General features: G+C 41.8%; 1 protein-coding gene across 1 annotated transcript; it reads right to left on the bottom strand.

Moving 5' to 3' along the window:
* Nucleotides 1-806: 806 nt before the first annotated feature.
* On the bottom strand, nt 807-9467 carry LOC101115083 (glutathione S-transferase omega-1-like). Its single transcript, XM_027960271.2, has 6 exons — nt 9411-9467; nt 9143-9251; nt 5490-5712; nt 4788-4886; nt 1817-1923; nt 807-1037 (listed from the first exon to the last, which is right to left on the bottom strand). The coding sequence occupies exons 1-6, from the start codon at nt 9442-9444 to the stop codon at nt 884-886; spliced, it is 726 nt and encodes a 241-aa protein (XP_027816072.1). The 5' UTR covers nt 9445-9467; the 3' UTR covers nt 807-883.
* Between the last annotated feature and the right edge of the window lie 4660 nt (nt 9468-14127).

Raw genomic sequence — 14127 nt, 5'->3', positions numbered from 1 at the left:
AGAGCCCTGTACTGGGTATGTTCTGCAGCACTTTCCTCCAGCATCTTAAGACTTCACTTAACCTCAGGACCTTAATTGAATCATCTGTAGAATGAAATGATGCTCTCCGGACCTACTTTCTCATGGAGGTGATGTGATGATAGAAAGTGAATAGTGAGAAGCCCAATGAGCTGTATATAAAGAGTGTATATAAATGTTATAAATGAGTGTTATATATAAATGAGTGTATAAAGACGACATTAGTATTTCCGAATTACTCATCCAGCTTTAGAATGGATGTGGCCTTCTCAGCATTTACTTATATACATGGAACACCTTTTGCGCTGGGCAGCATAGTATTTGGTAGGAAGGATTTTGAAAGGGTTAGTGATTGAAGCCTGAGAGAACCAATAGGAGACCACCTAGTCACTTGGCTTTAAAATAATGTGGGTCTGGACTTCAGTGGCAACAGCAGTTGTATAAAAGGCATGAAACCGAGTCAGACATGGAAAAGAAAGAATGAGGAATTGAAAAGTTCTTAACTCACAACCTAGAAGACAAACTTGAAAGGGCATCTCTTGCAATGACAACACAGTATCCATGTGGAAATGTCCTATGGGCAGTTAAAAATCCAGACTGACTTCCAGCTCTCACTAGAGGTCATTTAGAAATTTTCAGCATGGAGTGTGATAGACCCCTTAGAGTCATTTGAACACCCTGAGACAGGAAATGTGTTTATATTGCTGTAGGAGGCCTGGAGGAAAGCCCACAGTTTGGCCAAATTTGGTGTCAAATCAGGTGATTCAATAAGACATGAGAGCACATGGTAAAATAAAACCACGGTATTATTCATATTAGTGAAGGAAAGTATCAGCTATGTCTTCATTGCTGATTCTTGTCCCCATCAGAGACCATAGTCACAAGCCTCAGGGCTGTTCTGCAAGTAGAGGTTGAAGAAACCTTGAAAGGTCTTCACATCAGTGAGGAGAGATGATACTGTGGGATCCTTCTTCATGGCTGCCATCCACAGCTTAAGGGCTGGAGTGTGGTCTACACACCTGTGGGAAATGGAAATAATGAAGGGATGAATAAGGCTAAGTAGGAAGGTATTGCAAAGGCTCCTTTAACTCTGCAGTTTCATATCATTTTCCTCTAATCTTTTCAAAGAGTTCTTTAGAAATACTTCTTTAAGATGTGCATAATCATAAAATATGAGATTTGGAAGATATTGTAGAGGTCCTTGTTTTGTGGAAGAGGAATCTAAGACTAGAGTGAAGTGACTTGCTCAGTTAACTTAAGAACTTGTCCAAACTAAGAGACTGGTAGCTTTTTAAAATGAGAATGTGAAAGACAATCAAGAACATGACATATTTATTACTCTGTGGTGAGACAGTGACTAATAGCAACTGAGCAGCTCTAAGCTCTAGGAAATGGGAGTAAGCCAAGGTGGCTGCTAAACTTCAAAACACGGAGTTCGGGAAACAGTGTGGGACTCTTGCTGGTAAATGGAAGGTGGCATTGGTCACACAGTCCTGCCTGACGTCCTTACTAAAATGTGCATCCTTATGGGTTTCTAACCAGGGGAGGAGTAAATCACTTTTCAAACATTTTACTACCTATTACAGAATTCCCCACCCCTGCCCAGCCCAGAGATGGGAGAAAATGGTGAGTGTAGGTATAGGACATGCTCTGGAAAGTCCAAGTCTCCTCCTGTCTGCTTGTTCCCATTCATGTCAATTGAATGAGATACATTAATTTTCGTCTATATGAAAGGTTAATATACATAATTCCAGTTATCATTGTCCTAAATCATGCAAAAAATATTCAAATGTCTTACTCATTCAACTCCAGAGCTTCCAGCCGTTCAAACCAGGGCCAGATGAGGTAATCAATCATAGAAAGAGAATTGCCACCAAAGAAGGTTGTCTTCTTAGCAGTCAGAACCTGAATATTAAACAGCAGAAGAATACTGTCCATCAGGACTAAAATGGATAAACTGTGCAGTCGTCGTATGCTGGAACACTATACAAAGAATAGGAATCAACTATACACAGCATATACAACCTAAGAAACTTGATCCTGTATGAAAGAAGTCAGACCCCAAAGTGTACATGATTCCATTTGTACAAAGTACAGAAATCATCCAAAACTAATATTCTGTTTCTTGATATGGATGCCAATTTCATGGCTGTCTTCACTTTGTAAATTCACGCTATACTCTTACGCTTTGGGTAAGTCTCTGCATATGATAGGTCAATAAAAATTTTACTGAAAATAAACTGGACCTAACTAGATTAACTGTTAAACAATGCCACATAAAATCCTTTGAAAACCAAGTAAAAAAGTATATGTCTGAAATTTAAGGAGGTAAATTAATATTATGGTTTTGCAAACAGAAGATTGAGAATATTATCTGGCTAATAAACACCAAAGCATCTTATAAAACATCCATGATTTTTCTCAGGGCCCTTATAACATCCTGCATTGTAGATAGATTATTTATATCTACCTGAGTATTTATTTTTGGTTTACTATCAAACCAATCATCTAAACGGTATGGACTGCCTCTCACTTTCTACCTCCCATACTGTTCAGAAAAGTGCCTTGCAGTTATTAGGCACTCAGAATTGTACAATGAACCAATATTGTCTAGGTCTGTCCTTAAATTGTAGTGCCTGGTAATTACATTATGCATAAGTAAAATTAAGTATGATAGTTTCAGTCAGAAGGAAATACTCTCTCAGCAGCCTGAAACATGGAAATAGTACAACTCACTTTAACGCATGAGTCCTTAACCTGGATTCTGAAATTAGATGGGAAGAAAATTATATGTCCCCCAACTAATCCCAAATTTAGTAGGTAGTATGTGGATTTTCTACTGCTTGGGGACTTGGCACCTTAAACCTCTACCCTGTTCAAGAGCCAGCTGAGGTTGTATATAGCTGCTGCTGCTAAGTCACTTTAGTCGTGTCTGACTCTGCGACCCCATAAAGAGCAGCCCACCAGGCTCCGCTGTCCCTGGGATTCTCCAGGCAAGAACACTGGAGTGGGTTGCAATTTCCTTCTCCAGTGCATGAAAGTAAGAAGTGAAAGTGAAGTCACTCAGTCATGTCGGACTCTTCATGACCCCATGGACTGCAGCCTACCAGGCTCCTCTATCCATGGGATTTTCCAGGCAAGAGTACTGGAGTGGGTTGCCATTGCGTTCTCTGAGTTGTACATAGAGATTTTTCTAAATCAGGAAACATGATCCTCTTTCTGTCTATATAAATGAGAATATGAAATATGTAACTGTAAAGAAAAATATAAATTACAAAACTGATTCATTACAAATGAATTACAATTCATTTCAGTCCAATTACAAAACTGGAATATAAAAATCCTGAAAATCAATTAACATTAAGGAAACTGAACTACTGATAAAAACTCTACCCCTATAAAAGACACTGGACTCAAATGTTTTACAGAAATTACCAAACCCTATCAAATGGTTTCGAACTTAAAAAACCAGAGAAAGTAACCTGACTCATTTTATGAGTTGAGAAAATCCCTGATATAAAAACCAAATAGTGGATTCCCTGGGGGTCCAGTGGTTAAGATTCTGTGCTTTCATTGCCAGGGGCCTCCTGGCATGGCCAAAATAACAAACAACCACCACCACAACAAAAAAACACACAAAGATATGATAACAAAGTAGTCTCTTTTATGAACAAATATGCAATAATGAAATATCAACTAGTTTTAAAATATATATGAAAATCCATTGGAAAGCAAGTGGGTTTTACACAGTAATACTGGCACAGTTCAACACCAGAAAAATCTGTCAATGCTACCATACCTATTCATCAGATTAAAGGGAAAATATTCAGTGAACATTTCATCAAATGTAATAGATGAAGACAAAATACTCAATAAAATCCAACACTCTCATGACTTTTAAAAAAATATTAGCAAACTAGTAATAGAACTTTCTTAATGGGAAAAAAAGCTTTGAAAAAATCTACAGTAAATGACAACCCACTCCAGTATTCTTGCCTGGAAAATCCCATGGACAGAGGAGTCTGGTGGTTTATAGTCCATGGGGTCACAAAGAGTTGGACACAACTGAGTGACTTCACTCACTTTACAGTAAACTTCAAACTTACTGATAAAAGGTTAGGATGCATTTCCAAAGGAGACAAGACCTGTGTCTTCCCTCAGTAAAAACCTAAGGCTGAGTGTGAATGGAATTCCATATAAAGATCCAAATAGCATCTCTCCCACAAAGGAGGAAAAAACACATCTGGGTTTCCCCAAGTGTCTGTCTAATGGCAGACTTGTGGGAAATGTTCATTATATAATAAACATTTTTATATAATTTTATTTAAGTTTTAATGTATAAAATAATTTTATTTCCATAAAGTTTATTATATAATATTAAGTGGAAAAAACCACAATGACTTATATTCTGATTATAGTTATGTTAACATTTTAAATATATGTTCAAGGACTGAAAACAAGCATAGAAAAACATAAACAGGTGTAAAGCTGTGGAAATTTGGTTGAAATTTTTCCTTAATATTTTGGTGTCAGTGCAATAAAAAGTTTTAAAAGCAGGCCCATGACAAAACATTTTTAGGTATTTTGGTTTGTATCTTAAGTACAGCAGCTCACAGCTGCTATCTGTTGTAAACTAAAATTTCCTATTTGATGTTATTTCTAATTACCTCAAAGTCATTTTGGAGATGGGAGTATGAAGAAAAGAGGAGAAATGAGTGTGGGTATAATATATCACTTAATCTAATAAGAATCAAGAAGGGATTGATTACCTCCTCTAGCTTGGTGATTTCTTTACGCAATTCTTCTTTTAGGCCAGAGCAGTCTTCCTTATTTTGTGTTCTAACAATCCCCGATATCAAAGGTGGTACCTAGACAGAGAATAATGTCTTAGTTTATCAGTGTGAGGCTAACCATACTGACCCTGTCACATTACAGCAGGATAGAACCCTCACAGGCTGTGTCAGGGTATTCTATACACGTGAAATGTGCACCAGTTCCTCTTCACAGAGGTTACATACTGATCCTAGAAACAGTTTTGTCAACAAAGATGCTGTACCGTTCAGGATTTTATAAGCTGCAAATAAGCCATTTTGGTGAGTCTGAATCAAATATATCTTAAAAGGACACTGAATGGCATGTACTGTACATGAAAGAGACTTGAAGACAATTTGGCAAAGTGAGGAGGAGAAAGTATTTTAGCAAGAATAGAGAAGAAGGTGGCAAGTTTGGGAAAAATAAAAATATTCAGCATGACATGAATATAAAGTATTAGGAGAAGAGTGAAGAGATGTAACTTTGAAAAATAAACAGGGTCCAGATTATGAAAGGGCGCATAGGACATGTCAGAGCCGGCAAGAGCATAATCTTGTTTGTCTTTCCCTCCCAAATCACTGAACCAAGAGTGACAGCACTGATTCAGCTTTAAAAACAAAGACATTTTAAATAGGAGCTGAAATTTCTTGAACACGCACCTTAGAAAAGGACTCAAAGACCATCTTTTGGCAAGCTTTCTCATAGGGGTCGCCTGGCAACAGCTTCTTCTCTGGATATGCTTCATCCAGGTACTCACAAGTGATGGCAGATTCACAGATCAATTGACCCTGACTGGTTTCCAGAACTGGCACCAGGCCTGAGGGATTCTTCTTGAAGAACCACTCAGGCTTATTTTTCAGATTAATGTTGATGACTTCATGCCTGAAAAACATAGAAGACAGTGAAGACAGTAACATTTTTCTTGTATTCCTGAATAAAATGTCATTGGTCCCATCACCCACTTAGCTGATCAGACCCCAAATTTTGGAGTCAGCGTGGCCTTGATTCCTTCCTCCTACCCTCTCTTCCTCAAATCACCTGGATCAGCAAGACCTGTCAGCTAGACCTTCAAATCAGTCTGACTTCATCTGCTTCTCAGCTTTAACACTTGCCACCTCGTCCAAGACATCACCTGCCACCTGAATCTTTACAGCAGTCCCACTGGCCCCTGTGCTTCCCCTGTGACCTCCCTATAGTTCATTCTCCGCATCCATTTACAAAAGTAAATTGGATGAGGCCACCCTCCTGCTTACTTCAGTTCAGTTCAGTCGCTCAGTCGTGTCCGACTCTTTGCGACCCCATGAATTGCAGCACGCCAGGCCTCCCTGTCCATCACCAACTCCTGGAGTTCACTCAGACTCAACGTCCATCGAGTCAGTGATGCCATCCAGCCATCTCATCCTTGGTCGTCCCCTTCTCCTCCTGCCCCCAATCCCTCCCAGCATCAGAGTCTTTTCCAATGAGTCAACTCTTCGCATGCCCCTCAGGTGCTCCTCACTGCAGTGAGGATAAACTCTAAACCCCTTTCCATGCCATGTGATCTGGCCCCTGCTTACCTGTCACATGTTTCCTATGACTTCCAGTTTGGTCATTATGATCTGGCCACAATTACCTTTTTCAATATTTCTTGAATTACTTTCTCCATTGTACCGATGATATGTAACTGAAATTACTTTGCTCACTTAATTACATGTTTGTTATGTCACCTCCCTAGAATATAAGCTCCAGGAAAGCAGTGACCTTGTGTGTCTTTGTCATATTCATAAACAAACATGTAAATCAGCAAAGTTTTAAACAGATTTATATGCTATGAAAAAATATAAACATTTTCAGATAGGCACTCAGTATACACTGGTTGAATAAATAAGTGGAAATGCTTCAAGACTGTCAATTAGATATTCCATTTGGGATTAAGATGTATCTTCATTGCAAAAATAAATCAGCCAGCTAATTGAGTTTGTCCACACCCGCTATATAGAATCAATATGATAAAACTAAATTCCTTTTGCTAATTTGAATAGAAAGCTAGTCATTTTTTACAAGAATATTAGAGAATCCAAAAAATTCAACCACAAAATAAGCTCCCAGATTAAATCTCCATGCACTGATGTTTTTTAAAACTGCCACATGGGTAAATCACACTAAGTAAACCCATAAAGAAGAAACAGGTGAAGTCCAGACTATACTAAGCTTGTTTTTAGATCTAACTTCTCTCTTGTCTGAGAGATTTTAGGGGAAATAAGAGGAAGGGAAGTTTCATATAATTGCTACAGCCAGATCCATATCATTGTCAAAGCTGGATGAGTGTTCCACAGAACAGATTAGTTACTCAGAAATAATACACCCTAACATCTTTTGTTTCCTTTCTCCCCATCCACCTCAGAAGCTACAACAGCATTTAGCTTGAGGTACTATTAAATACACAACCCCACCCTCTCCCCCATGGAAACAAAGGAATAGCCAGATTGAATACTGGCGTCTGTGTGTATGTATTACAGGGTTTGTCTGCTGACAGATTACTGTACACTCAGATACAAGCCACTGCAAGAACAATGAGGCTCCCTGCCAATCAATATTTCTGCAATTTCATACTGTGAAAAGAAAGGGTAAATCCTGGGCTTTTGTAATAAAGAAGGCTCTCAGAATACATATGCATTTTGGTATCTTGGTAATGATGAGCCAACAGGGCAACATACCTGCTGCAACAAGTTGGAAGATGAGAGAAAACCGTGCTTTAGTAGATTGTATCATGTGGTAAAGTCTACCACCTCTCTAATCAAAGTCTCCTGGGACTCAAAACGAACCCATGAACATAGTATATTAGTTGGTCAGTCATGTCCGACTCTTTGCGACGCCATGGACTGCGGTCCACCAGGTTCCTCTGTTGTTTGCCCTGCTAGGCAAGTTACCACCCTTCACTCTCTGTACATGCACTTTTATAAGATCACTTTAATTTTCCTTTGGAAAACTGTCCCAGAAAGATTAAAGTTTTCAGTCTAGAGTTCCAGAGGGGCACTAAGCCAGAACTCTGTGCCTCCAAATTCAGCTGTTTTGATCCTGAACTCTTCAGTTGTATGAGCACAAGGTATGTCATTTTTCAATCCAATTGAATTGGATATCTTCTATGTATTGATAAATGTTACTAAATGCTAAATATTTTGGTATGTATTTAGAATCAGTTTCATCTAAAGACACAAGAGTTACTGAAGTGATTAATCCAAAAATAATTTGTTTTTTTCTTTCTTTAGACTATATAGCTTACTTTTTTTAGAGAAAAGTATTGCCTGCTTAATTCTCCCTCTAGCAGGCTAAAATTAATTTAAAAACTCTAAGCATATAGATGGAAAGTTTCTTTGGAATGGGTGCTATGTTTTAAACTCCCACATCACAGGTATTTGATGTTTGTTCAACAGATCTCAAAGGTCATTGGAAGAGAGGCAGTTCCAATGGCTGTTCAAGTCAGAGAAAAGTCAATGACTTGGGTATTTCCTGTAGATAACTAGTTTCTGTGGGGCTTCCCCAAAATCTGAATCTTAAAACAGAGACACTTGATTTTATTCAAAAACCCAAGCTATAAGAAAATGCACCATACAGTTAATTCAGGACTCTACCAGTAGGATAGTCAAGGTCTCGACTCTATAGTAGGGTAAATTACCCACTGGTCAGGAAAGGGCTATATCCTCAGAATAAAAGCAAACAATATATAGATAAATAGGACGTGAATGAAGTGGGATGAAGGAGAAGGCAGTACAGAAGGATTCAGGGATGCGCCAAAGCTAAAAGAGCCTTTGCCTGTGATTCCCATTCCAGTGATCTCCGCATACCACCAACTTAACTGGAGCCCCAGCTTTGCTGACCCATAAAACGGTTAGGTTAATCTAAACGAGATGTCCTCAACTGGTGCAGTCTGTGGGATTCCTTCCACTCCCCACCAGGGGAACAGAGTTCATAGCTTTCTACGCATGCAATAAGTCGCTTCAGTCCTGTATGACTCTTTGCAACCCCGTGGACTGCAGCCCGCCAGGCTCCTCTGGCCATGGGATTCTCCAGGCAAGAATACTCGAGTGGGTTGTCATGCCCGCCTCCAGGGGATCCTCCCAACCCAGGGATCCAACTCGAGTCTCATGTCTCCTGCACTGGCAGGCGAGTTCTTTACCACTAGGCCTTTATCACCCCGCAGAAGGCTGAGAATACTGTATTTGGCAGAAAGGACCCTATCAGAGATTCTCATCCCCCGCCCCCGGGCCTGTCCAAGCCTCCCCAAGCAGCTGGTTCCTGGCAGGCTGGGAGCGGCCCCTGCCTCGGTCCTTACCGGATACCCTTGGCCGTCAGGACCAGGCGAGTCCTCTGGGCATACGGGCAGAACCTCATGCTGTAGACACGGATCAGGCCCTCGGGGACGGGCCCCGGGGGCGCGCTTCCTGCAGAGAGAAGCAGACGCGGTTACAGCCTGGACCGAAGTGTGGACGTCCGGTTTTCCGCGAATGTGGTGGTCTGGGCCGTTCAGCTCCGGAGCAGAACCACCCCACCCCCCACCCCCACCCCTCAGCACACGTCGGATCACGGTCGGCAGGTCTTACCCTTGCCCAGGCTCCTAGCTGATCCTCCGGACATCTCGCCGCCGCACAGATAAAGCTGGCGCCGGGGTTTGCAGGGGAATTAAAAAGTCGATCGCCCCGCCTTCCCTCTTTCCCTCCCTCCCTTTCCAGCAGACGTAAACCAAACCCGCGCGCAGAAGCCCGCCGGGCCGGCCCTACCGCGCACTCTGCTACATTCCCCACCCTCTGCAAGAAGGAAAACGCTGCAGCCCGCTCGCCGGGTGGGCGATCATGGCCCGGAAGCCACCCTGTAAGCCCTGAGGCAGCGCCGGCCTTCCGGGTTTGGTGGGGATAAAGTCTTATTGGCTCAGACGGTAAAGCATCTGCCTACAGTGTGGGAAACCTGGGTTCGATCCCTGGGTCAGGGAGATCCCCTGGAGAAGGAAATGGCAACCCACTCCAGTACTCTTGCCTGGAAAATCCCATGGATGGAGGAGCCTGGTGGGCTACAGCCCATGGGATCACAGAGTTGGACACGACTGAGTGACTTCACTTTCACTTTCAAGTCTTAATTAGAACACCTCAGGGGACGATTGTGCCAGAGTTCATCGTGCTGGCCAAGAGGTGCTGACATATCAAGATGCACAAATGACTCTCAAAATCGTCAGAGCCCTTCCCTGACGCGGAAGGATGGTGGCTTCACTTTACAGGCGAGTGGATCCAGGCTCCACCCAGACCCTGACCTCCCACGCCCGGCGGCCGGGAAGGCGAGCCCTGGCCGTGGTCACGTGGCTCCGACTTAATTGCAGCTCTTCCTACCCCTTAGAGAGGAACAGAGATCATTCTGTCATTTTTGAGATTGCATCCAAGTACTGCATTTTGAACTCTTTTGTTGACCATGATGGCTACTACATTTCTTCTGAGGGATTCCTGCCCGCAGTAGTAGATATAATGGTCATCTGAGTTAAATTCACCCATTCCAGTCCATTTTAGTTCGCTGATTCCTAGAATGTCAACATTCACCCTTGCCATCTCTTGTTTGACCACTTCCAATTTGCCTTGATTCATGGACCTGACATTCCAGGTTCCTATGCAATATTGCTCTTTACAGCATCGGATCTTGCTTCTATCACCAGTCCCATCCATAACCGGGTATTGTTTTTGCTTTGGCTCCATCCCTTCATTCTTTCTGTAGTTATTTCTCCTCTGATCTCCAGTAGCATATTGGGCACCTAATGACCTGGGAGTTCCTCTTTTGGTATCCTATCATATTGCTTTTTCATACTGTTCATGGGGTTTTCAAGGCAAGAATACTGAAGTGGCTTGCCATTCCCTTCTCCAGTGGACCACGTTCTGTCAACCAGTAATGCTGAAGAAGCTGAAGTTGAATGGTTTTATGAAGACCTATAAGAGCTTTTAGAACTAACACCCCAAAAAGATGTCCTTTTCATTATAGGGGACTGGAATGCAAAAGTAGGAAGTCAAGAAACACCTGAGGTAACAGACAAATTTGGCCTTGGAATGCGGAATGAAGCAGAGCAAAGACTAATAGAGTTTTGCCAAGAAAATGCACTGGTCATAGCAAACACCCTCTTCCAACAACACAGGAGAAGACTCTACACATGGACATCACCAGATGGTCAACACCGAAATCATATTGATTATATTCTTTGTAGCCAAAGATGGAGAAGCTCTAATACAGTCAACAAAAACAAGACCAGGAGCTGACTGTGGCTCAGATCATGAACTCCTTATTACCAAATTCAGATTTAAATTGAAGAAAGTAGGGAAAACCGCTAGACCATTCAGGTATGACCTAAATCAAATCCCTTATGATTATACAGTGGAAGTGAGAAATAGATTTAAGGGCCTAGATCTGATAGGTAGATTGCCTGATGAACTATGGACAGAGGTTCATGACATTATGCAGGAGACAGGGATCAAGACAATCCCCATAGAAAAGAAATGCAAAAAAGCAAAATGGCTGTCTGGGGAGGCCTTACAAATAGCTGTGAAAAAGAAGAGAGGCGAAAAAAAAAAAAAAAGAAGAGAGGTGAAAAGCAAAGGAGAAAAGGAAAGATATAAGCATCTGAATGCAGAGTTCCAAAGAATAGCAAGAAGAGATAAGAAAGCCTTCTTCAGCGATCAATGCAAAGAAATAGAGGAAAACAACATATTGGGAAAGACTAGAGATCTCTTCAAGAAAATTAGAGATACCAAGGGAACATTTCATGCAAAGATGGGCTCGATAAAGGACAGAAATGGTATGGACCTAACAGAAGCAGAAGATATTAAGAAGAGGTGGCAAGAATACACGGAAGAACTGTACAAAAAAGATCTTTGCGATCCAGATAGTCATGATGATATGATCACTAATCTACAACCAGACATCTTGGAATGTGAAGTCAAGCAGGCCTTAGAAAGCATCACTACGAACAAAGCTAGTGGAGGTGATGGAATTCCAACTAAGCTGTTTCAAATCCTGAAAGATGATGCTGTGAAACTGCTGCACTCAATATGCCAGCAAATTTCGAAAACTCAGCAGTGGCCACAGGACTGGAAAAAGTCAGTTTTCATTCCAATCCCAAAGAAAGGCAATGCCAAAGAATGCTCAAACTACCGCACAATTGCACTCATCTCACATGCTAGTAAAGTAATGTTCAAAATTCTCCAAGCCAGGCTTCAGCAATACGTGAACCATGAACTCCCTGACGTTCAAGCTGGATTTAGAAAAGGCAGAGGAACCAGAGATCAAATTGCCAACATCCACTGGATCATGGAAAAAGCAAGAGAGTTCCAGAAAAACATCTATTTCTGCTTTATTGACTATGCCAAAGCCTTTGACTGTGTGGATCACAATAAACTGTGGAAAATTCTGAGAGAGATGGGAATACAAGACCACCTGACCTGCCTCTTGAGAAATCTGTATGCAGGTCAGGAAGCAACAGTTAGAACTGGACATGGAACAACAGACTGGTTCCAAATAGGAAAAGGAGTACGTCAAGGCTGTATATTGTCACCCTGCTTATTTAACTTCTATGCAGAGTACATCATGAGAAACGCTGGACTGGAAGAAACACAAGCTGGAATCAAGATTGCCGGGAGAAATATCAATAACCTCAGATATACAGATGACACCACCCTTATGGCAGAAAGTGAAGAGGAGCTAAAAAGCCTCTTGATGAAAGTGAAAGAGGAGAGCGAAAAAGTTGGCCTAAAGCTCAACATTCAGAAAATGAAGATCATGGCATCCGGTCCCATCACTTCATGGGAAATAGATGGGGAAACAGTGGAAACAGTGTCAGACTTTGTTTTTTGGGGCTCCAGAATCAATGCAGATGGTGACTGCAGCCATGAAATTAAAAGACGCTTACTCCTTGGAAGAAAAGTTATGAGCAACCTAGATAGCATATTCAAAAGCAGAGACATTACTTTGCCGACTAAGGTCCATCTAGTCAAGGTTATGGTTTTTCCTGTGGTCATGTATGGATGTGAGAGTTGGACTATAAAGAAAGCTGAGCACCAAAGAATCAATGCTTTTGAACTGTGGTGTTGGAGAAGACTCTTGAGAGTCCCTTGGACTGCAAGGAGATCCAACCAGTCCATTCTGAAGGAGATCAACCCTGGGATTTCTTTGGAAGGAATCATGCTAAAGCTGAAACTCCAGTATCTTGGACACCTCATGAGAAGAGTTGACACATTGGAAAAGACTCTGATGCTGGGAGGGATTGGGGGCAGGAGGAAAAGGGGACGACCAAGGATGAGATGGCTGGATGGTATCACTGACTCGATGGACGTGAGTCTGAGTGAACTCCGGGAGATGGTGGTGAACAGGGAGGCCTGGCGTGCTGCGATTCATGGGGTCGCAAAGAGTCGGACATGACTGAGCGACTGAACTGAACTTCCTACCCCATGGCTTCCAATACTTCAGGGCCTTTGGGCCGGTCTCCAGTGCTTGCTCGAGATTCCAGAACATGCTCTCCCAAGGTTCCTTTCCATAGCCCAGGGCCAGTCGCACAACCACCTGGAGAGCCTTTTCCCTTTCTCTGTCTGGACTAACTTAATATGACTACTGGGAGGGTTGCTGTCCCTACTGTCACACTTAGGAAGCATCCTTTTAATTTTAAGCCAAAGGAAACAGCACAAATTTGGATATTACTATTATCTGAAGGATGTTGCTGCTTTCAAAAATCTATTAACTATGGGGATTTTGAAGCCCTAGAAGGGGTACATGCTCAGAGTCAAGTAGGTTAGTGGATTTAGTCTATAGGTCTATGAAAATTGTCTGGCCAGGTCATCCACTCATTCAGCCCCCTCTTAATTAGGAAAGAGGGGCATCGAGAGCACATAATACAGATACTGGAAAAGAGTGCTCAATCGCTCAGTCATGTCTGACTCTTTGCTACCCCATGGACTGTAGCCTGCCAAGCTCCTCTGTTCATGGAATTTTTCAGGCAAGAATACTGGAGTGGATTGCCATTTCCTACTCTCTTTGGAAAAGAGTAGTCAATGTTTTATTTGACTACTGTGCCATTTATTTATTATTGTTAAAAAAAAAAGCTGAGCGCTGAAGAATTGATGCTTTTGAACTGTGGTATTAGAGAAGACTCTTGAGAGTCCCTTGAATGCAAGGAGATCCAAATAGTCAATCCTAAAAGAAATCAGTCCTGAATATTCATTGGAAGGACTGATGCTGAAGTTGAAACTCTGATACTTTGGCCACCTGATGCGAAGAACAGACTCATTGGAAAAGACCCTG

The sequence above is a fragment of the Ovis aries genome, chromosome 22 (genome assembly GCF_016772045.2).
Source record: "Ovis aries strain OAR_USU_Benz2616 breed Rambouillet chromosome 22, ARS-UI_Ramb_v3.0, whole genome shotgun sequence".
NCBI classification, from domain to species: domain Eukaryota; kingdom Metazoa; phylum Chordata; class Mammalia; order Artiodactyla; family Bovidae; genus Ovis; species Ovis aries.
The sequence above is the reverse complement of the archived record's forward strand: the minus strand, read 5'-3'. Positions and strand labels throughout refer to the sequence as shown.

Coding starts and splice junctions, on each gene's coding strand:
- LOC101115083 (XM_027960271.2), bottom strand. CDS start 9,444: ATGTCCGGAGGATCAGCTAGGAGCCTGGGCAAGG. Junction 5,713..9,142: donor CTGACGGCCAAGGGTATCCG/GTAAGGACCGAG, acceptor TATGTTTTTCAG/GCATGAAGTCATCAACATTA. Junction 1,924..4,787: donor AAATCACCAAGCTAGAGGAG/GTAATCAATCCC, acceptor TTTAATATTCAG/GTTCTGACTGCTAAGAAGAC.